This window comes from Polyodon spathula, chromosome 1 (assembly GCF_017654505.1).
Source record: "Polyodon spathula isolate WHYD16114869_AA chromosome 1, ASM1765450v1, whole genome shotgun sequence".
NCBI classification, from domain to species: domain Eukaryota; kingdom Metazoa; phylum Chordata; class Actinopteri; order Acipenseriformes; family Polyodontidae; genus Polyodon; species Polyodon spathula.
The window spans coordinates 40,551,167-40,575,467 of record NC_054534.1 but is presented as its reverse complement, the minus strand read 5'-3'; the positions used below and the strand labels follow the sequence as shown (position 1 = coordinate 40,575,467).

At 42.8% G+C, this 24,301-nt stretch overlaps 1 protein-coding gene across 1 annotated transcript in view; it reads right to left on the bottom strand.

Annotated features, from left to right (window-relative positions):
- Positions 1-24,301, bottom strand: part of LOC121318768 (FERM domain-containing protein 3-like) — a 136,397-nt gene that overhangs the window by 4,639 nt on the left and 107,457 nt on the right. The window contains exons 10-13 of the mRNA XM_041255806.1: positions 16,892-16,980; positions 15,983-16,057; positions 14,357-14,425; positions 13,189-13,310 (exon numbers count right to left, since the gene is read on the bottom strand). Of these exons, the coding sequence (XP_041111740.1) occupies positions 13,189-13,310; positions 14,357-14,425; positions 15,983-16,057; positions 16,892-16,980 (355 nt within the window). The remainder of the gene's footprint in view (positions 1-13,188; positions 13,311-14,356; positions 14,426-15,982; positions 16,058-16,891; positions 16,981-24,301) is intronic.

Genomic DNA, 24,301 nt, shown 5'->3' with positions numbered 1-24,301 from the left:
TTCCCCCAGGTCAGGCTTGCAAATAGCAATCAATTAATTGGGCACACAAAATCGAATCGTTCGAATGAATATCGATGATTGTAATGCCCACATACATTTGTGCCCCATTCCTCTCCACTCAACATGGTTATTTTAATATCATTGCTGTTGAGTAAAAGCATGTGCACAACAATTGAATGCGAGGGATAATTACACCTTGGTAGCGCCAGGAGAAAAAATAAACAACAACAACATTCGCAACAAGCCTAAAGCAAGTTTAACATGCTACAGGGTACTAAAATATTTATTCCAAACAGTTATTTGGAATGTAATCTATATAAACTAGACACGAGTTTATGAAAAGCATCTTTTTTTATTCAGTGAGAGCTGCAGCATCACGCATTGTATCTTGTTAACACTGTACCTTCACTATCTGTTAAGCACACAATGTGGAAATCCCTGCCTAAAATCTGCCCTACTATCTGACTCCCCCTTTTCATTTTTCCTCTAACTACTGTCCACTCCCTATCTGGTTCAACCACCGCATTCTGTGTGTCTGGTGGGGCCACATGCAACTCCACCTGGGAGTCTACAAACTGCTCTAACTCATTGATTGTCTGCTGCTGATCTAGCTGCTCTGTCAGACTAGCTATCAGATCTTATTGCTTGTTTTCTGCTCTGCAGCTAGTGCAGAACCTGCCAAGCTGTTCCTCTGTACAGAGACCTGCTAACTCTCCTGCCACCCATCAGATATTACACCTGTGCACTGAACCAAATGAACTCCTAGTTCTTTAGCCGGGATCACTGCATGTATTATGTTTTCTACTAGTGGTGTCATCCCAACTTTTACAATTTTACCTGGTTTTAGAAATTAATTGAAATGCTATTGATACTTTCTTAAGCGCTTTTTGATCAATCTGGTAATCAAATTACTTGAATTTATATATATGCGTGTGTGTGTGTGTGTGTGTGTGTGTGTGTGTGTGTGTGTGTGTGCGAGCCAGTATGGTCCACATATTTGTGAGACATGCAAACTGTCTGTTTTGGTGGAGAAGGACGTGATAGAGACCAAGGTCGGGAGCAATACTTCTTTTAATTGTTTTCAAATAAAATAATAACAATGCTCAGAAGTTCTTGATTGAAATGACAAATATTAATCACAATTATAACACAGCCCAAGACTTGCTCTGTGTTTGAGATCCCTCTGGAGGTGGAACCTTATCATCTTGCTTCAGGTGGATTGTTGTTGATTGCAGCCAGCTGCCCTCTGTTGGCTTGGTACTGTGTTTTCTTTTCTCTTTTTCCAGGTTGTAGTGAGCTTCCACTAGATGGCGATGCGGGGTCAGGTTTGCCAGGTAAGTCTAGAACAAGTTTATGCTCACGAATGCCATGGGTGGTCCTCTGCGGTACTGCATGACACACAGCATCCAGCCAACCCTTTGTGTAAACAAACAACAACACTGTGGTACCGGTTAGTACCAGTCACAGTAGTCAATGCACTTTATATAACTCCACACTCTCTCTTTTCTTACAGGTTCCACTTCTCTCTGTTCAATGAAAATTAAAGTGTTTCTTTTTAAAAACCCAGTTGGCGTCTGTGGCAGAGCAAAGCTCTGCCCTTTTAAATTGGCAGGGATGGGGTTAACTTCCCCTGCCTGCCTGGGTTTATTATGTTCAGGTGGCTGGGTTGATTAGTTGATTAGGTTGATTAACGATCAATCAGCGCCCAGCCACCTGATATAAAAGGAGGCCTCTGCTTCTCATTTGGGGGGAGGGAGCTGAGGAAGCAGGTTGGTTTTTTTTTGGGTGTGTAGAAACAGTGAAGGCATTGCCCAGCCTGGAAACTGTTATTTTTGTAAGTTTTGCTTTGTATCTTTTTTGTGTTTAAATTGCCTTTGTTTTGGCCCTTGTGCCCTTTATTTTGTGTTTATTTATAATAAAATAGTTATTTTTTTTGAACTGCAGTCTGTCTCTGGGCCTCTATCCACTCGCCAGCCTGCCACATTTGGTGTCAGAAGTGGGATAGCGCCACCTAGAGGCTCAGAGCAGTATTTATTTATTTTATTTTTTTTTTTTTTTTGGAAAAAAAAAAAACCCTTTTCCAGGTCTGCTATTTACTGTACGCTCACTATTTAATCGTGGACGATCGGTGGCAAAACTCCCTCTTTCACCAGTTGTCTGGTGTCCTGACCCTCGGGGCCCATGCACTCCACAAAAGTACAACTTCGTCTAACTTTTACGTCTGCCTTGCGGCAAAATGCAGGACAAAGCAGCTGAAGAAATCTCAGCTTGTGTTCACCAGAGGGTGGTAAAGAGAGCCAGAGAGGGGGAGCCGCATTCCCGGGAGCCAGAGAGGGTTGAGGAGCTGCCGTCGTTCCCAGAGCGAGAGAGGGGTGAACCGTCGTTCCCAGAGCCAGAGAGGAAATCCCTGTGAGGAGCTGCCATCCCAGAGCCAGAGAGGGAGGAGGAACTGCCGTCGCTCCCAGAGCCAGAGAGGGGGTGAGGAGCTGCTGTCGCTCCCAGCCAGAGAGGGAGTGAGGAGCTGTGGTCGCTCCCAGAGCCAGAGAGGGAGGAGGATCTGCTGTCGCTCCCAGAGCCAGAGAGGGAGGAGGATCTGCTGTCGCTCCCAGAGCCAGAGAGGGAGGAGGATCTGCCGTCGCTCCCAGAGCCAGAGAGGGAGGAGGAGCTGCCGTCGCTCCCAGAGCCAGAGAGGGGTGAGGAGCTGCCGTCGCTCCCAGAGCCAGAGAGGAGGAGGAGCCTGCCGTCGCTCCCAGAGCCAGAGTCGACGAGTCCACAGGTCGCCAAGTCTGCTGTCGCTCCCAGAGCCAGAGAGGGAGGAGGAGCCTCCGTCGCTCCCAGAGCCAGAGAGGGAGTGAGGAGCCGCCGTCGCTCCCAGAGCCAGAGAGGGAGGAGGAGCTGCCGTCGTCCCCAGAGCCAGAGAGGAGTGAGGAGCTGCCGTCGCTCCCAGAGCCAGAGAGGGGTGAGGAGCTGCCGTCGCTCCCAGAGCCAGAGAGGGAGGAGGAGCCTCCGTCACTCCCAGAGCCAGAGAGGGGTGAGGAGCTGCCGTCGCTCCCAGAGACAGAGAGGAGTGAGGAGCCGCCGTCGATCCCAGAGCCAGAGAGAGGGAGGAGGCCGTCGCTGCCAGAGTCAGAGAGGAAAGAGGAGGGCGTGCGCCGTCACTCTTCAGCCAGAGAGCTATGTCACTCCTCCTCCCACCTGGAAGGTGCCCCTGCCTTCCCGCCAAGATTGCGGGAGGTGTGAGTAGCCTCGTTCGCCCAGACAGCCAGAGGTATTGAGGATCCTGCCCGTGCGCCTCCAGAGCCCCAGAGGGAGTGGTATGCCGGCCGCCCGCCTCCGTCCTCCGCAGAGCCAGAGGGAGTGAGGAGCCGCCCGTCGCTCCGCCACCAGAGGGAGCCGAGGAGCTGCCGTCGCCTCCCAGAGCCAGAGAGGAGGAGGGGCCGCCGCCGCCGCCTCCGCCGCCGGGCCGCGCCCGCCGCCACCAGAGGGAGCCGGGCCGCCGCCGCCGCCTCCGCCACCAGAGGGAGCCGGCCTCCGCCGCCGTCGCCGCCTCCGCCACCAGAGGGAGCCGGGCCGCCGTCGCCGCCTCCGCCAGCCAGAGGGAGCCGGGCCGCCGTCGCCGCCTCCGCCACCAGAGGGAGCCGGGCCGCCGTCGCCGCCTCCGCCACCAGAGGGAGCCGGTCGCCTCCGCCACCAGAGGGAGCCGGCATCCGCCGTCGCCGCCTCCGCCACCAGAGGGAGCCGGCCGCCGCCGTCGCCTCCGCCACCTTGGAGCCGGGCCGCCGTCGCCCCCTCCAACCAAAGAACCGGGGCCCCCTCCGCCAAATAAGTCTTGGGGGCTCCGACATCAACCCCGCCCACCACCACCCACCATAACAGCCCACCCAAGTCCATAATTGTTTTTGGGGGGGAGGAGGGGGGGGGGGGGGGGGAGTTGTGCGGCCGGTGTATGTACATGGGGGGAGGTGTGTGGCAGAGCAAAGCTCTGCCCTTTTAAATTGGCAGGGATGGGGTTAACTTCCCCTGCCTGCCTGGGTTTATTATGTTCAGGTGGCTGGGTTGATTAGTTGATTAGGTTGATTAGGATCAATCAGCGCCCAGCCACTGATATAAAAGGAGGCCTCTGCTTCTCAGTTTAGGTTGGTTTTTTTTTGGTTGTGTAGAAAACTTGAATCCAGTGAAGGCATTGCCCAGCCTGGAAACCTGTTATTTTGTAACTTTTTATCTTTTTGTGTTTAAATTGCTTTGTTTTCCTTGTGCCCTTGAACTCGCCATCCCTGAGTTTTTATTATGTTTATTAATTGCACGGTAGGCATAAACACAGTTTACGTGCCTCCCTTGAAATGTTCGTACTTCGTTGGCATTATTATTTATTTTCTTTTTCAGTCCCGCTACACACAGTCTTGGGCCAGGTCCTTTTTTTTTTAAACATACACATTCTCACACCTTAACAAATCTGTGAATGATGACAGAATGGTTACAGCGTACTCACTGACCAGGGCTCAGTTTCCATAGGCGGTGCTCCAATGCTGTGGTAAGGCTTCAAGGTATAATTCATCTTACCACAGTCTTTTCCTCCTTGGGAAACAGGTGCAGTATCCATCCCTGTTGGGCTGTGTCTCCCAATTATCATAAGAGTGTATTCTATTTGTTGTCCTTTTTGTTCACCATTCAGAAATACAACTCGAACAGAGTGCAGCATCCCGCTCTCGGCTTGCACTTTAATCTCTTTGATCGTATTGCCCTTGAATTTGACCTCTCCTTATTGTCTCCCCCTCTATCTAAAGCCATTACCCGTCATGCAGTGTTGGGTTTCAAGGTGGCTGTTGGGAAATGTAGTCCCTGGCTGGCCTGTATGTATTGCTTCTGTCCTGCCTGAGTCTTCCGGACTACACAGGGAGCTACAAGCCGCGTTTATTTCTAGATTACTACCTGTTCTAAATGTTTCCAACCCCCTTCAAAAACTCTTTTTATATCACACATCCCTCTCCTCAGTTTGCGTGTCCTTGTTACACCAACAGTGTACCCTCGACAAACCATCAGCGTTAGCATTCTGACTTGTTCAATTTGAGATGTTTAATTTTAAACTTGTAGGGCTGTAATGTTAGAAACCACCTGGTTACCCTAGCATTCCGCTCTTTGTTCTCTTTCATCCATTTAAGTGGAGAGTGGTCGGTAGCCAGAAAAAACTTCAACCCAACAGGTAATACTTGTGATATAGTGATTCTATCGCCCATTTCACTGCCAAACACTCTTTCTCCACAACAGCATACCGTCTTTCTCGGTAACAATTTCCTACTCAGATACAGCTGGAGATGCTCTACCCCATCCTTCTTTTGTGACAGCATGGCCCCTAATCCTATGCCAGATGTGTCTGTCTGGACAGTATACAACTTTGAAAAATCTGGCACTGCTGACACTGGTTCCTTACACAAGGTGTTCACAATTTTCTGGAAGGCTGCCTCTGCCACTGCACTCCATAGCACTTTGATGCCTGCAATAGCTGAGAACTGTGTTTTATTACTTTGTGGTTTAATGATGCCCCCACCTACTACATACCCCAGATACTCTTTCAAACCAACAAAGCATTTTTCAGGATTCGCCCTGCTTCTCTTAAACTATTAATCACAGCCTCTATTTTATCCAAATGACCTTCCCAAGACTCTGAATACACAACAATATCGCGAGGCATATTCTATGTGTGGCCTTAAAATCTTATCCATTAGACGATGGAATGTTGCGGGTGCTCCATGAAGTCCAAAAGGCATCACTTTATACTGGAACAGAGCCCATGGGGTAGCAAATGTCGTTTTATCTTGTGAGTCTGGGGTTAAAGGGATCTGCCAGTAGCCCTTGGTGAGGTCTAAGATGTTTAAGTATTCCACCTTTCCAAGTCTCTCAATAAGTTCATCTACCCTGGACACTGAGTATGCATCAAACTTCTCTGAGAAAAAACATTCTCTGAAGTCATTGCAAAATCGGCATTTACCGTTAGGCTTAGCAACCATGACTGTTGGACTACTCCACGGACTGTATGACTCTTCTATCACGCCCAGATGTTGCATGTGATCTCTTTCCTAATGTCTGTCTTTTTTGCTTTGGGTAGGGCCCTGTAACACCGGGTGGAGTTATTATGTCATGTTGATCACTCTGCATCTGCTTATGTAACTCCCTTATCTCTTCTTGCTCTAGCGCCGGACATATATTTATCTGCCCGGTCTTATTCTCTTCTACTGCGTGTACCTCTTTTATCAATGGGACTGGGTTAGAGTCATCTACTTCCATCTCTACCATTAATGCTTCTCTGTCTACTCACGGTTTTAACAGATTGATGTGATAGATCTGTTCTTTTTCTCATTTATCGGGTTGGTCGATCTTATACTTTACAATGCCTACCGGTTCAATAATCTCATACGGTCCTTGCTAATGAGTGAACGATTTGCTCTTGGGTGTGGGCACTACCACCATAATCCGGTTGTCTTGATTAAAGTATTGCGATTTATCTTACTTGTTATACTGTCGTGCCTGTCTTTGTTGAGCTTGTTGAAGGCGACCAGTTACAATGGGTGTGACCCTATCTATCCTGTCCTGCATTTGGATAACATGATCAACTATATTCTTACCCCACGTGTCCTGTTCCTCCCACATCTCCCTGGCAATGTCTAGGATCCCCCGGGGTTGGCGTCCATACTGTAGCTCGAAAGGGGAGAAACCTGTAGAAGACTGGGGCACTTCCCGAACAGCAAACATTAAGTAGGGTAGTAACAAATCCCAGTCTTTCCTGTCTTTTGAAATTACCTTATGTAACATAGATTTTAATGTTTTATTAGAACGTTCAAATAATCCGAACATCTGCAAATGATAAATTGACATTCTAATCGGTTTAATTTTCAACAGCATACTTGATAGTTGTTTACATGTTTTCATTGTGTAATAAATTGATAATAGGCCTACTAACAAATGTGTTGATGTGAGGAGTGTAAATATGAAAAATTATGAAAATTTAAAAATAAATAACTCACTCCAGTGGGCCCATCAAAACATTCTAAAACTCACTACTCAAAGGGTTAATACCATAACACAGTAAGCTTGAAGTACCAACAGCTGCTCTACCTGAGCACCGTTAACCAAAGCAACTTGATACAACAAATAATTTCTAACAATGTAGTGTTCTCTCTGATTCATCACAGCACCCACTACAGGCACACCATTTACAGACACAACCCTCTCCCGGACATTTACTAATTGTTTACTGCTTGTTGCTGCCCAAAATGCCTATAGGAGGAAAAGTTTTGTACCAATTTTCTGGTTCGTCGCTTTCGCCTATATCGATCACTTCCTCTCCGGTTTCATCCAAAATGTCACTGGATGTACACTGGGTTGGAACTCCACTAAGGCGATGAACTCGTCCAACGTACTGGGGTTTCCCCGGTCTACCCATTTCCTCATTGTTGGGGGTACAGCCCGGAGATAGCGATCCATCACCTTGATGACCCTGTGACTGTTATTCACTTCCGGTTTTATCCATCTGTTAGCCAAATGGATCAAATCGAACAGCTGGGACCGGGATGGTAGAGACACCTTGTAGCTCCAGCTGTGGTATTTTTGTGCTCGTAGGTATTTTTGTGGTATTTTTGTGCACTTGTCATGCGGTCAGCTTCTTGGGTTGCGGTCCTTTCAAAAGCCAGCAGGTAGGCTTCAACGTCATCTCCTGCTGTCATCTTACTGAGGACATGGGTAGACCGAATTATCTGCATGGTGGAAGTTAAGGCTGGAGCAGCGACCAGCTGTTCCACACACTGCAGCAGGGCTGCCCTCTCTTGTCTTGCTTCTGGCAGCTGCTCATTTTGGTGAAACCACCCCAAACACCACCCCTGCATTACCAACCTGGATTTGAAGCGACTGCAGGAATCTGAAGCACTTGCACCGGACATCGCGTCAGATTGGTACACAATAAAAGTTTTTTTTTGTTTTTTTTACAAAGTGTTTTAATAATTTAATTAACTTTGAAATAGCCGTTTTACAAGCGGTATAAATAAAGTGTATAATAAATCTGTAATCTGAGTCTCACCAGGTCCAAAGTTATTTCACTTGATCTGTGATTTAGGACCTTACTGGAACAAAAAACCCTGACTGGAATTGTGCACCACTGCTCTAGAGTTTTTATTTTCACTTTGGCAATGTTTGATCACAATGATGGTGATATTCAAAGTGTCACAAAACTTTCATTATGAATAAAATAATCTTCCTGTCTATAATTTTATTTCTTCAAAACAAGTACAGTTATTATATTACACAGTAGCAAATCAATCATATAAACTTTTGAGATTTTTTATTTACAAAAAATATGTTTTATTGCTGATTACAACAAAGGGTTATTATTATTCAGATTCACATTTTAGACTTTTTTTTGTCCATTTGACTTTGTTCTTAACTATAATACAACTTAACCCCACCACCACCCCCCAATGAGCCATAAAGTGGCCCTACAGTGAACTACAAAACTCAGGAAGCCAAGGAGATCGGTACTCAGTATTTGCATAAGCATACACAGTCCTTAGCAGTTATTCTTGCTTTGCATATTTAATCCTATAGAGTACATCCTTATTTTGTGCAATTTTGTCATAAAACTGGATACAAGTCTCCTGTAAGTTGAGTCTTGTGATCAGCATGGCTTTGATAGTGGGCACTTGTAGTTGCGTTTTTTCACTGGACCACATTGAGTTCATTAAAGAAAACATACACTCTACATGCACTCGTTCCAGAAGCAGCAAGAATGATATCCACAATCACACTGATGTTCTTGTAGGTAATCAGGTTGCTGTCAAAATGCTTAAACATGTGAGTCCATCTTTCATTTTCAGGAGTCTTGGCTTCATTCCAGCTGTTCAGATGCTCTCTTGCATACATCTTAACGCAAGTTACTTCATCAAACAGATCATTTTCATTAATATCAGCAGAATACTGAGGTGTAAATGAATCCATTGCTGTATAAGCTGTATGTATTTCTTTCCACAATGGAACTTTGTTCAGAAGAATCCATGTGAAGTTATGCAAATCTTGGTATTGCTGTCCCCAGTTCTCTAAATAAGCAAGAGCAGTCTCATAGAAAAAAAAAAATCTATGGTTTTCATGAAATCTGTCTGACTGACTTCACCCTGGTCTTCCGGGCCCTCAACATGGATTTCACCTTCATCCCAATGAATCTTTCAGATCGCCTTTCCTTCAGTTTATTTTTTATATTTTCCAATTCCAAAGCCACAAATACAGCTGAAGTGGTGTGCTTTTCGATATTTCATGGGAACTGCATGGCCCATCATGGTTCATACCCTACATATACACATATACAGTTGTCTTCGGAAATTAGGGTGCCGATTGCACCACTAAAAATGAGTATTAATGTATGCTGGGTTAAGCTAACAAACCATGCAGCCCCAATAACAAATAAACAAATGGTGGTCCAGTGGTTAAAGAAAGAGGCTTGTTACCTGGAGGTTTCAGGTTCAAGCCCGGCTCAGCCACTGACTCACTGTGTGTGACCCTGAGCAAGCCACCTAACCTCCTTGTGTGCGCAGTCCTTCGGATCAGATGTAAAACTGAGGTCCTATTGTAAGTGACTCTGCAGCAGCAGTTGTGATGAATAGTTCACATCCAAGTCACTGTAAGTCACTTTGGAAAAATGCATCTGCAACGTGAAATATCACTTCACTTATATAATTATACACAACCTTCATCCAACCTATTACCTTAAACATATACATCATTATTAATAATAATAATAATAATAATAATCCTATGCATAACACTTCCCTCCCCCATCTCATATATTGAATGGTTTTGTCTAGAATCAGCACGTCTCACTATCCTATTGCAGCCATTTAAGAGCGAATGAGACTGATGCTTTGAAACAGAAGTGCATTCTCTTGCAAAAAAAAAAAAAATTGTGTAAGGCCACAGATACCTGTTACTTATTTGTTGTGACCTGAATTTTATCTTTTAAATACATGTTTAGCTTATTTTATCTAGTTGATTTCTGATATATGGGTCTAAATATAAGAACTGTTCCAATTATTATCTGGAGCGCTGCCTGACATAGATCTCAAATAGCAGATTTTTTTTTTAACAAAAAAGAAAAAAAGTAACAAGAAACAAAGAGAGAGAGAGAGAGAGAGAGAGAGAGAGAGAGAGAGAGAGAGATGGTAAGGGTACATTTAGTAGTGTGAGTTGGTCAACATGGGACAGAAAGGTTGCCATGCTTTATACAACTCTTGTGTTCTCTGAGTGGGTTCCCTGAGTGTGAACTTTATCTTGTCCAATGTAAGGGCATGCATAAGATCTCTGATCCTGTGAGCACATGAAGGTGGAGCATCCAGACATCTAAGTAATAGAGTTACAAAGGCTAGGGTGACTGACTCCAGCTTAGACAGAGGAATACTGTATCATTGAGTACTATATCGAACATCGCAATGACAGAGGTGCAATCAACTACCTGCAAAACATGTCCAGAATATGGTCAAGTACACACAGTATGGATGAGCGAATCATGTGCTAGTTTGCATCTGCCACAGTTTTAATCCAGTTTCAGGTCAATTGTAGTCAATTTGAAATTAATTGAATTGAATGCACTCAGGTAAGAATGGATTCCTAGATATCACCTGGGAGATTAAAGTCTAAATCTTGTTCCCAGAAGGCTTTCCATGTAGACTGTGAAGGGCAGGCTTTACAGCTATGGCCACCTGGAATTTTAGATTTGATGCAATTTAAAAATATATATATTCACAGGCATGTGCAATTCATATCGCCCGACAACGTGTACAACAAGTTTTGCCGTTATATTTTGCCCCTTGGACAATTACTTTTTATTTATTTATTTTTCCTCTATTTGTTCTGTTGCTAGAAAAACACTCTGGGTGTATTTCTAGAGAGCCAACCACGTTTCTGAAAACTAAATTGCAAAAGTCTAGCGCCTACACAAACATTTTTAAAAGTGTTTACATCCCACCCCTATCACTTCTGATTGGCTAGCTGATTGCCAAGAAAGCAAGGCACAGACTAATCTTTAAACTTAAGGCATTGTTTATGTTTTTTGTAAATTAGCAAACAAATTATACTGCTTTCTTAATACATGAACCTGAAATTTAAATGCAACAATCTATTCAAGTTACAAAAACCAAACTAAACAACAAAAAAATAAAACTCCATAGCCACTAAGGTATGAAGCTTTGTGGTCAAGCATACGTGTTGGGATGTTTAAAAAAAATGTGAAGTTTACTGTTTAGAAGCATTTCAAGACAAACTTATCCTGGCAAACAATTTAATGATTTTTTTTTCTTTTTTTCATTCGATTTTAGTTTTGCTAACCTAGTTTGCCACTTACCATATTTACATATGTTTTAGATTTAAACGCTATATTAAAAAAAAATACCTTTTTTATACTAGATTTGGACAGAGGTGATGTTAGTTATTTATTGGAAATGCACAATCCATCGATTTGTGAAACAATTAAAACATGAAGATTGACAAATATGTTTATAATGATAGAAATGAAACGCTTATAAATTAGATTATCTGTACAATATTTTATTTTAAAAATATAAAATGTATTTGTAAATCTCATGACAATGTGTTTATGTATTAATTCATGTATGCATTTATTTTTCAGTGAGAGTAGTGCAGGAAAGAATGTCACAGGGAACCTTTTGTGTGAAGAATTTAGTGAAGCCATCACGCTACAAGGCTAGAGCCGCCCCTGTTAATCACTAATTGATTGATTGTGTTCACTGTTAAATAAAACCAAAATCCTTCAAGCTATATTCTACTTTTTTGTGTGTATTTTGTGTGATGGGGTGGGGGCAAGTAGATTTTTAAGAAGGACAAGCAGATTTTGCTAGCATTTTGTCCCTTGGATGAGTTTTTTAAAAAATTGCACACCCCTGATCTATTTAGGTATTTTATTTAACATCATGTAATCAAATAAACCACAAAATGATGCTGCAAAAGTCTACCGAGAGCCATAATAGTAGTACAGTATTTCATTTTAGGTTCTGAAAATGTCATATGTCATACGGAAAACTACAAAGCGGTATGTAACTCAATGTTTATGTAACATTATTCAGAATGTTGCATTCGACTTTATTAGTTAATTCTACAGGGTGAAGCAAAACCTTTGGCAATAGCTGTATACATTCCCTATATATCTCTACAGATGGGGTTCAATTGGAAAGCTTAAATACTTTTATATGAAACAAAAACAATGAAGGCATTCCATCCTGGTGTCCCAGCATAGTGTCCCACAGGACTTGTTCCCATGAGATCAGGAGGGCAGAAATGAAATTTCCTCTTTCTCAATCATTAGAATTAGCTGAGCAGATTGTGGTTTTGGAAATTATTTGACGTTGAATTTGATGTGTGGGAATTCAGTTACTGGTAAGCTGAAACATCACTGTTATGACTTCCAACAGCTCTTTGAAAAGTAGTTATTTTTAAGGGCCATATTCATTTTATTGAAGTAGTCTGGGACAGGGGTTAACCACACAAGGAAGCATTTCCATGGAGACTTGAATATTGCCATATGTGCCTTAGGAGGGCAACAAAACATGTCTTGCAAAAACTCCCTGCTGGTCAGAGATATGGACTGTCCCAAAGGAAGCCATAAGCTACCTCATTTTCTTTATCACCAAGCAGCAGTTACATGATACTGCAGAAAGGATTTCATGGAAAGCATTGGTCACCATATTGCCTCCATATAAAAAGAAATCAGCAGTAATTGAAAACGTGTTCTGAAGTAAAAGATTATGCTTGAGTGTTGGACACTGGTGAGGTTCAGCCTTGTCAACCGTATAAAAAAGAATGCCTTAATACAATGAAAGACTATAAAAAGTGTCAAAGATATTTATAATAATAGGAAGTGTTTCCAAGAATAACTTCAGAATATACCTCAAACCTCAAAACGTCACTGCAATCCTGTACACTCCAGTACACTAAAGTAATAACACATGAATGGACTCACACCTAGTCAATTTATAGTAAGTAGAAGGGGCTATAGTAAAAAGAAAACAAAAGCTGTCAAGACCTTCTTGTTAACTGGTTTGAACACGAGCTGTTTGGAATCAGTCCCATATTCACTATACTGCTACATTAGTAACTAGATACTAATGGGATCATCACAACGGTAAGAAGGACCCTTCCTACCATTTTCAAAGGCAATCTCTTCAGACTCGCTGGGAGAGGGAAGTGCTGGCAATAGGGGCTCCACGTTCATGATCAGCTGCTTGTTTAGAGAGTTAAAACTTCTGCTGTAGCCAATGGTGGACCTGCATATGTAATGTAAAAAAGGTTATCAGTCCTTATTGAGGTCTATTCAATTGGTCCAAACAGTGGCAGAGCTAAATACGGACATTGTTTGCAACAGGTGTTGTAATGGTTTGTTATCAGGGATGCCAGGAAAATATTTAAAACCTAACAAAATTATACATTTTCACAAAAAACATCACTAGGACCTAGTAGTAAAACCAAATTCTACATACTACATCCTTTTATGCCCTGTGACGACATACACCCAGCCCCTGTGTTTATTTGTATTTTGTTGTATTATGATTTAAATGCATTTTACTTGCGCTGTTGTTTTAGGTTGGCAGGGAAGGGTTAATTGCCTCCCCTACCAAATCAATTCACATGTAGAATGTGCCTGAGCCCGATTTACCATCGGCAAACAAGCAATCAAGCTCAGGCACAGCTGCATTAAAGAGGCAGGAACCTCTCAGTCTGGGTTGGGGTTTTTCAGAGGAGGAACTTAAAGTAAGAACTGAAAATATACAAACAATTGCTACTCGTGCTGGATTAGGCAAGATACTTGTTTTTATGTCTCTATTCACTATTTGTTTTGGCCAAAGTGCCTTTTTGTTTTGTTTTGTTTAAACGTTTTAGTTTTATTATTAAAGAAATACAGGAGCATTTGTGTCTCAACCCTGCAGTACCCTGCCTGTGTCTTCCTGGTCTGACCTCCAAGCCATCCTGCCATATGCCTCAGTTTACATAAAATGATATCACACTTTATATGTGAGATTCTTTGGTGTATTTCAGTCTGCAAAAATGTGCATAACAGCAGTGTTTTGTAATGATCTGCACACCAGAACCACCATGGTTTAGATCAATTGACCTTATAATGGTCTACTGGCAGGTCTAAATTCTGCCATCCTAAGCCTCCTTGATATATCACTGACCTTTTTTAACCTTCTTTTAATTGTGTTTAGTGGTTAATAAGGGGCAATAAATGACCCGTCTGATTAAATCCGACTCGTTGTATTAGCTGAAGAGATCCAATCCCAAGACACTTTCCAATGCAGCATGCTGTTATTACCTGTGCACCTCTGGGGGATCTCTCTGGATTTTAGAGCTGGCTTCAATGACCTCTTTTGCAACTCTTCCACTATAATAACAAGCAAAGGACAGTTGTATTTAGATTTCTAAGGAATCTGCTTTATGCAACTTTATTAAGGCCATGAAATATGACTTTTCATATTATTTGATCAACTAGTTTTAATTTTGAAAGGCTTTTTTAATTTTTTTTTTAATCAAAACAATTTACGCATTACTTCATAAAGAAACATATTGGATGTCACCCTGCTTAATGCCCTGTTTGTTTGTCTTTTGCTTGAAACCATTCAGACTGGTTACAAACATCATAACAAACAGATGGGGGGAAAATATATAAAATAAAGGAGTAGATACAAATATAGGCACAATGCTAATAATTGCATATGCAAAATTCAAATTGCATTACAGCCAGACAATTATTCTGCACTATGCCCTCTGTCAGCTTAAGAGCAATGCAAATTACTCAATGCACAAATAATGATCCACAGTTATGACAATGAGGGTCTCAATGAGTGCATCGGTCTATTTAGTGGCAGCACTTGCAGCCAGGAGGTTATGAGTCCAGAGAGCAGTAGGTGCTATATGACATTTGTGGAGCAAAAAAATACAAACCAAAAAGCTGAAAGTCCTTACGGCTGAGGTCACGCTTTGGAAAAGCCTCAGCCAACATCAGTTATGCTAGTATCCTTATGAAATGATATGTATTGGCCTGCCCTTTTCAGTATGACATCAAAACAATTACCTAGCATTTTGGAAAACTGTGGTCTGAAAGGAACCAGAGGCTAAGTAGTGCAGAGAACACAACACTTTCACATGTGCAGGTATAGCAGGCCCTAGATTGAGACTGAGGTCTAGCTCATCCCTCAATTCAGCTATTTGGTCTAGGATGACCTGTGGAGTGAGACAATAACCCTTTAGATCAGCAAAGTAACCCTGGGATTGAATATGCAGGGTCTACTTTGTCTTGCCCTTCTCTTCCGAATTCGTTCCTTCCTCCCCTCAACAAGAGTCAAGTCTCGTCGCATCAGGAAGTGTACTACAGCAGCCATTCTAAAGCCAATGCCAGGCCTCTGCAGGTGTGTGCTTTCATACAGCTCTTTACTACTCACTACTACAATGGTTTGCACCTTGTAAGAACAGATGTAGTTTTTCGAGCATCAGCAATTACCTAAGTTCAAGGCAAAATCATTACATCAAATTGTAATGTGTGCACCCACTTAGTATCCAGATCCTGCCCAATTCTATGCTCTTTTCTTCATTTGAATGCATTTCAATATCATTTTAATAGATTATTGATGGCAAAGTGCACATTTGATAGCGGGTGCAGAACGCCAGGTGAACATCATTCTTTTCATACGGTGCATTTTTAGAGGTTATGGGGGGTTTGCCCATATCCTTACATCAACCCCAAAATGTTCATTTTGTAAATTAGTTAAACTACATCATAAATCTCCTAATGTTTACATAAACACTCACTATGTATGGATCACATCATCACTGGCTAAATGTATAAATCTAAGTGCAATTGTAAAGGTATAAGAAATATTCTATATAGTAATATAGGTATAAGAAATATTCTAGATAAAATATAAAAATGAAAACAGCTTACCTGTATCGGAATCGGCTGCCTTTATAAAATATATTACTGCTGGACACAGTCTTAATCTGACTGGATTTTGCATATCTATTAAGAAAAAAAAACAGATCATTAAATATCTAGCCGTGTATAGAGCATGTTATGGCCTTGTGCTCCCCTCCCTCAATTTCTTATGATTCCCGTCGTGACCTACTCCCACTGTGTTTAACATTAATAAATCAACATATTTCCATACCTGATAAAACACATCAATATTTAACTATGATACATCAAACACATGTTTTACATGATAATTAAACAATAACATTTTACACACACCAAAAATAACAACCAAATCACATGTATTAAGGCACCTAGGATTTGACCTCACTAAAATCCTGTTCACACTACTGTGCTGGCCCAGGGCTGCCGCATATTTAAGTCTGCAACCCACTTCACATTTGGGTGGACAGCTGGTGTAATTAGGTAAACGACTCAGCTGGAGATTTGTATCTACATTATTCTACATACTGTGCTCCCTGGAGTGTGCTGTCTGGGGAGTATCTTTTTGGATGAAAGAGGGCCATTCCAAGCTATTTCATTGTAATGTGTGTTCCAGTTACTTCCTCATTTTGGTATCGGTATCAATACCTATTTTTGAAAAATTTTAAAAACTTGAAAACAAGAAAGCTATATCAGTTTTTGAACCTAAACATGTTTTTAACGTATTCTTTTCACATAACACATGCTTTGTAAAGCAGAAAGGCTGTTTGTGTCCACTTTTCTATTTCAAACATTTTATCTGACACATGAAAGCCGGAAAGAATTAAGGGTGGAATGGAGTTAGTTATAGATGTCAGTTACAACGGATAAAGCAGGTGATGATTACTTTGAACTTCCCTTTTGCCCGTGTGTGAAGTTAAACAATGCTACAATACATACTTGTAGAAAGCCTGGTTTTCCACCCCGCACTTCCAGAGATGCTTGCAGGCAGCAGGTGAAGACGTGTGGAATGTCAGTACTAGCTTCTTCTGGTGATTACAAAAAATAAAGCATATTAGGGAACATCTGTTTTTTTATTTTATTTTGAAATACATTTGGAATAAAATAAAATGGTTGCAGGCATTTAAAGCAAATATTCTCTTAGTGAAATTATAGGGTGTGATTAAACTAGTTCATATGCTGAGCTTTCAATGCGTGGTCATGCATGTCAACTGTGGATTCGCAAGTAATCAGTCTCAATCGTTTATCAAACTATACCCTCGGATTTGGGTAATATGCAATCATAACAGCATTTAAAAGTGAATTCATGCATAAGTACAGGAATATCACAGCCTGCAAATCATTATCATGCTTAACTCAAGCGCTTAAGTTCAATGTCACCCTCACAAAGAGCTGTGCTTGCAATGGGCACTTGAAAAAACACATTTCATACTTAATTAGTAATAAAAATAAAAATAAATGTCAGGCATGTTTCACAAAAATGAAAAAAGATAATTGAAAAACAATATGCAGGTTATTTGGCATAATGGATAAGGTCAAACTTCTTCAGTCTCGATGAACATTCTAATGTAATGGAATGCTTAAAAAACTCTATCCCACATTTTCACTGTATCTTATTCTACTGTTTGTGCAATTTGTGAATGAAAATTTCTGAACACAGTTCACAAACGAAAACATTCTTTAAAGAACTTTTTAAAAAGCTTTATGAATAGGTTCCATTGTTTGTCACCACAACAGTATCACCACCTGCTTTTGATTGAAGAAAAAGGATACAAATCAGACAAGAGACAATATAGGCTGAAAACTTGTAGATAACAATCATTTCCCGTTAACCACAGACAGGGCCCATGTAGTACCTGCGTCTGTCAAGGTTTGAAATCTACTTTATTGGGGGGGGTTCTGTGGTTGGGGTTTTGTCTAGTGACATTTATATATAATATATATATATATATATATATATATATATATATATATATATATATATATAGTGTCATGGATATCATGGATATCTTTTTAAAGTTTCAAAGTCACAGTACCTATAGAAAATCTTTCAAAGTTTTCACCTTATGTTGTCTTATAGCCTGGAATTAAAATGCATTATTTTTTTATTTTTTTTCATTTATCTACACATCCTACCCCACAACTTCCAAGTGAAAAAAATATTGTAGAAATTTGTAGAAAATGAATTAAAAATAAAAACTGAAACAGCTTGGTTGGATAAGTGTCGACCCTCCTTGTAATAGCAATCCAAAATGAGCTCAGGTGTAACCAATCACCTTCAAAATCACACACCAATCACACAGTCAAGTGAAACAAGTGTCAAGTAGATCAGTCACGTGAAACAACAGTGTTGAGTTATCCATTAGTCTTTTTAATAGTTTTTATCCCTTCAGTACCAGTAATAAGTGTCAAGTTACGAGTAAATTGTGGTGTTGATATAATAAATTAAGAGGCAGAAAATCCGGGAACACTCCAGGTTAAATGACCAAGCAAGGCCAACACTATCTGAAAGCATTGATATCAGACAGATGTTTCTTTAACCTAGTGCAGTATCAGATACCCTGTTTTAAAATACATTTTTACAATAACACGTTTTGTTTTTCTTTTTTTTTTTTTAAACTGGACATTTGAGACATATAACGCGTGGGATGCACAGTAGGTAAGATTTACAGAATGTTACTTACCGTAAACCTGGTTCCCTGAAAAAGAAGATGCCAACCAAATATCGTTTATGGGATATATGCCTGCCTATTGGTAGGTGTCACTGAGCTTACTGTCAAAGCTGCCGATAGGCCCCTTGCCTCGATGACCTCCTTGGTCCCGACTACCGAGGGAATAAAACCGTCACGCAGGGAAGGATCTACCACTTTTCACAACAAAACCATGACGACGACCACGGTCCGTGTCCCATGGCAGACAAAGAGCAGGTCAGAATGACGCAATGCTTCTCGTCCTATCCATGTAGCATCTCAGTGACCGAACTGGGCAGAGGAAATTCAATCCTAACCTCTGAAGTAAACGGTGGTGGATGAAAGGACTCCAGTTCCACAGACTGATTAATGTGGAAGGCTGTGACCACCTTGGGGAGGAAAGCAGGGTTTGCATGCATTGACACTCTGCTACCATCATCAAAAATACGCATGCTGGAGCTATGCACAGACAGCGCCCGGAGGTGATAGCCAAGAGGAAGACTGTCTTCATAGACAGATACTTCAGCTCAATGGAGTATATAGGCTCAAACGCGGCCTGCATGACAGCCTCCAGTACAACCTCAAGGCTCCATTCGTGGAGAGTGGCCCTCCAAGGAGGGCGCAACCGCCAAGTGCCTCGGAGAAACCGGGTAGTCAGAAAATGCACGCCTGGGGACATTGAGTTAATGGGGGCATGGCAAACAGAAATAGCCTCTAGGTATACCTTCAGTGTGGAAGGTGATCTACCAGCCTCAAGCAGATCTTGCAGAAACTGCAAGATGACAGGCATGGGGCAAGAGATTGGATCATGACCATTAGTCCTGGAAATATTTCCACTTATAGGCGTACAATGACATAGTGGAATGCGCCCTAGCATTCTGCAAGGTACCCACAACTGCATCCAACAGCCCTAAGGCTGACCAGCGGTCCCTCTCAGGGGCCAGACCCACAGCTGGAGCCTGCCCGGCTCCGGGTGCCAAAGCGTGCTTCTCGTCTGACTGAGGAGATACAGGCGAAGCGGAATCTCCCAAGGCGGGCCGTTCAGTAGCTGGCACAGGGTCAAGAACCAGATTCTCCTGGGCCACCTGGGGGCCACTAGGAGAACTAACGCCTTCTCTGACCGTACCTTTTCGAGAATGGCTGGGAACGCAAAAAGGAGCACTCTGGGCCATACGTGGGCTAGGGCGTCAACACTGAGTGGACCGCCGAAGCGGTGGAGGGAGTACCATGGGGTCTGCTGACTCTTCTGCTTTTGCAGACTGCACCCCAACCCAAGTTGGAGGCATTCATCGTCAGTACCCGGCGGTTGGAAACCACTCCCATTCAGACCCCTTGGCATCATCCTCCACCAGCGCAGGGCCAGCGAGCATGCATGACACACTGTCAGCCGACGTTATTTGTCGCGCTTGGGATGCAGACGAAACGCATTCAGCCACGCTTGCAGTGGGCGCATGCGCAGTAAGCCCAGCTCGATGGCTGATTTCTGGCACAAGATAAGAGGCACCCTCAATCCATGTCCAAACAGGGAGAGTTGGTGCTAGAGAGCTGCTACTCTGTCGCCCCACATACGTTGTGCACTGCACAGGCGTCAGAAGTGCCGTGTGGGCCACCGCTCCCTCTCACAACTGGGAACAGATCAACCAGTTGTCAAGGTAGTTCATCACTCTGACCCCTTGCATCCACAAGGGGGCCAGGATAGCATCTACGCACTTTGAAAAAGTATGGGGAGCCAGGGAAAGGCCAAACGGCAGCACGGAAAACTTGTTGCCTTGAAAGGCGAAGCGGGGGTATGTTCTGTGCTATGGATGAATGGAGACGTGAAAACACGCATCCCACCAGTCCACTGTGGTAAACCAGTCGCCCGGTTGAGCAGCCGCATGTCCAGGATGCCTAGAGTGGATCCGTCATGAAAGTAGTAAATACGCCGCGAAAAGGAGGAGGTCCCAAGCAAAACTGAAGCATGTAACCCAAGCATCTGAAATGCAAGCGTGCCAGTAGTGCAGCTGTTGTGCCGTGAACTGGGTTCGAGGCCACAAGCCTCCAGGGGTGATGGAAAGCGCGTCCTCGTTGGAACATCCGCTTGTTCCCACGGGGAGACCAGGGGACTGTACAGCAACCCTCAGTGGCACTGTGGGTGAGGGCGGTGCCTCAAGAGGGGATGCGGCCAGAGCCATCGGGGCCTGCTACCTCTCTAGAAACTCCATAATGCGAGCAATCTGGGCTTTCATGTCCATAATGTCCCGCGCCTGCCGAAACTTCTTCACCCATTTCTCTGTAGGCGAAGGGGAGCAGCTGAAGGTGGACACAGATGCCTGGGGCTCTGTGATGGCGTCAATAAGCATGGCTGGGAAGGACTTGCTACGGGGGACGAAGAACACCCCTATCCAACTCTCTCCAGGCCACTGGCGAGCATTCGGGGCTGAAAAGCCACACAGATGCTGCAGGAGCCTTGTAGGGCTGAAGTGGCGTGTTCAGTGCCTAAGCACCTAGCACACAGGATATGCCTGTCTTCCTGTGGGATGTTAGTCCCACAGGCCTTGCAGGCATGAAACCCAGCCCTGCCCATCATCGCTGGGTCCCTTGGGTACTATGTGTCAATGAGTGCCGTGCGCACCGTGGTACCGAAGTAACATGGGCCGAGCACGTACCGCGGTATTTAAAAAACACCGGGGGGCAGCAATGCAACGGTGCCTACCCTAACTGTGTGGTCACACACCTGGGCAGCGCGTAGCGTACAACAGGGGGACACAAGGGCCGAAGCCACAGTGGCTGATTGACAGCAATACATCAAATATACACAATAATACAGTAATAATACAGTACAATACAGATAGGGGAGAGCACATTGTCTTTTTGATTGTAAGGCCCAACACACATGGTGGTGGGTCAACACAGCCGGCAAAAGATTTCTCAACTCATCAACGGGGCGGGCCTCGGTGAGGAATACACAGCTGGTTCAGGCTGTAAGCAGCCATGCTGCAGCTAGTCCTCTGCACAACCCAGCGCGAGGACGCGCAGCACAATCAAAACAACAAGACCCCGACTGGCGGCCCCAGCAAGGCAAGCCTAGCCCCGGTGGAGTAACAGCACTCTCCCAAGTAAAAAAAGAGTGAAAGACACACACTGACTCCTTTAAAATCAATACTGTATAGGCAGTCGACTCACAGACGACACACAGTAAAGACAAAGCAGCCTGCAATGCAAATGGGCTGGTGCTGAAGGTTACAGTTATTAGAAAGAGAAAAAAGGGCTATGATTTCGGAGCTACTGATTCTGTGAAAGCGGCAAGCCAGCTTTCAGCATGAAGTGTAAGGGAACTAGCAGCAAACTCAACACAGCGCTTTTAAGTAATAAAAGTGGGCTCAATGCAACACAGATGGTCTTACCAACTTGAGAAGCGAAAAGAGGTCGATCCTTCCCTGCATGACGGTTTTATCCCCTCGGTAGGCAGGACAGAGGAGGTCATCGGGGGAAGGGGGCCTATCGGCAGCTTTGACAGTAAGAGCTCAATGACACCTACCAATAGGCAGACTATAAATCCTATAAACGATGTTTGGTGGCCATCTTCGATTGAAAAGGAAGTCATTTTTAAGCTACAATCATTTTAACTAGAAACCACAAACAACACATTTGACTACAACAAATACAAAAGTAGGCAATACAATAAAAAAAGTACTACATAACTGATTATTATCAAATATTTACTTGTGCATTTACTTATACATACTCCATGCTTCTAGCCAGGTTGACACAAAGACCATTTCAGCATTAGACCACTCATTGTCAGTCTCTTTCAATCTGAAGGACGGGCTCTCTGGTAAGACTATTTTGCTCTTTCCCATTGACGAGCATATTGTGTTTGTGGTAATAATAGAGGGATTCCATTGTATATCAATAACACATGAGGATGCCAGTCTATTACTGGGTAACATTTACTACATGCAAATCACATTTGAATGTCAAATTCTGAATTTGCAACAGTCGACCCTTTAAACCATATTATATTTTTGCAATGGTTCAAAGGAAGATGCATGAGTAGCAAAATAAAAAGGGGGATGGAGAAACATGTGTGCATTAAGTGTTAAAACACAAAGTTCATGACATTTTGTTCTGCAAGCAAGACTGTCATGCTGGGAGAGAGGGAACTACAGAAGACTGAATCCAACACAGATCTTGTTTAAACATACTGTGTGCCATATGTAAATTACATATAAATATAAATTGGACTTGATCTACTGAACTGATGTTACAGAATATATAAACCGTTGAGAAACAACAGACTGGACCAAAAGCTTAGTCAATCCAGCCTGCTATTAGTTTATAAAAGTGTAACAAAGAAGATGGAGACATATGGACATGTTCAGGACAGGTGTCTTTGTGAATGATTCAAATACTAAGGTAAGCAACAGTAGAGATTTTTAACAAATTCAATCTTATATATTTATTGTGAGAAGCAAACCAGACAAGCAAGATGATTTTTAGATAGATTTTCTGTTTTCTCTTCAATTTAATAACATATATTAATTTGTAGTTGTGTATTAGCAGGGCTTCTTGTGAGAATGAAATGCCAGTCATCTTACTGTAACTAATGAATTAGGGGAACATTGATTACTTAATAGATGAGACTACATGTCCTTGTTTGTAACACCCGATATGTTACAAGGTAATATATAGCAGCTCCTAGAGTCCTCAGGATGGACATGTTGGCTCCTCTCTCTCTCTCTCTCTCTCTCTCTCTCTCTCTCTCTCTCTCTCTCTCTCTCTCTCTCTCTCTCTCTCTCTCTCTATATATATATATATATATATATATATATATATATATATATATATATATATATATATATATATGAATGTACAAAACATTAGGAACACCTGCCCTTTCCATGAAATAGACTGACGAGGTGAATCCAGGTGAAAGCTATGATCCCTTATTGATGTAACCTGTTAAATCCACTTCAATCAGTGTAGATGAAGGGAAGACAGGTTAAAGAAGGATTTTTAAGCCTTGACACAATTAAGTCATCGATTGTGTATGTGTGCCATTCAGAGGGTAAATGGACAAGACAAATAATTTAAGTGCCTTTTAACGAAGTATGATAGTAGGTGCCAGGCGCGCCGGTTTGAGTGTGTTAAGAACTGCAACGCTGCTGGGTTTTTCACGCTCAACAGTTTCCCATGTGTATCAAGGATGGTCCCCACCACCCAAAGGACATCCAGCCAATGGCAGGCCAGTGGTCGAAAATGGCTCATTGATGAAAGAGGTTAAAGGAGGCTGACACGAATTGTGCAGAGAAAGAGACGGGCTACAGTTAGTCAACTGACAGTCCCGTACAACATTGGTGCCGAAAGTCCCATAAAAGAATGCACAACTCATCGTACTTTGACACGAATGGGGTATGGCAGCCGACAACCTAACAGAGTTCCACTTCTTTCAGCAAAACACAAGAAACTGTGGTTGCAGTGGGCTAAGGAATATAAACACTGGACACTGGAGGATTGGAAAAACATTGCCTGGTCTGATAAATCCTGGTTCCTGCTGTTTCAAGCTGAAGGGAGGACTAGGGTATGGAGAAAACCACATGAAAACATACATCCATCATGCTGTGTGTCAACATTGCAAGCTGGTGGTGGTGGTGTGATGGTGTGGGGTGTGTTTTCA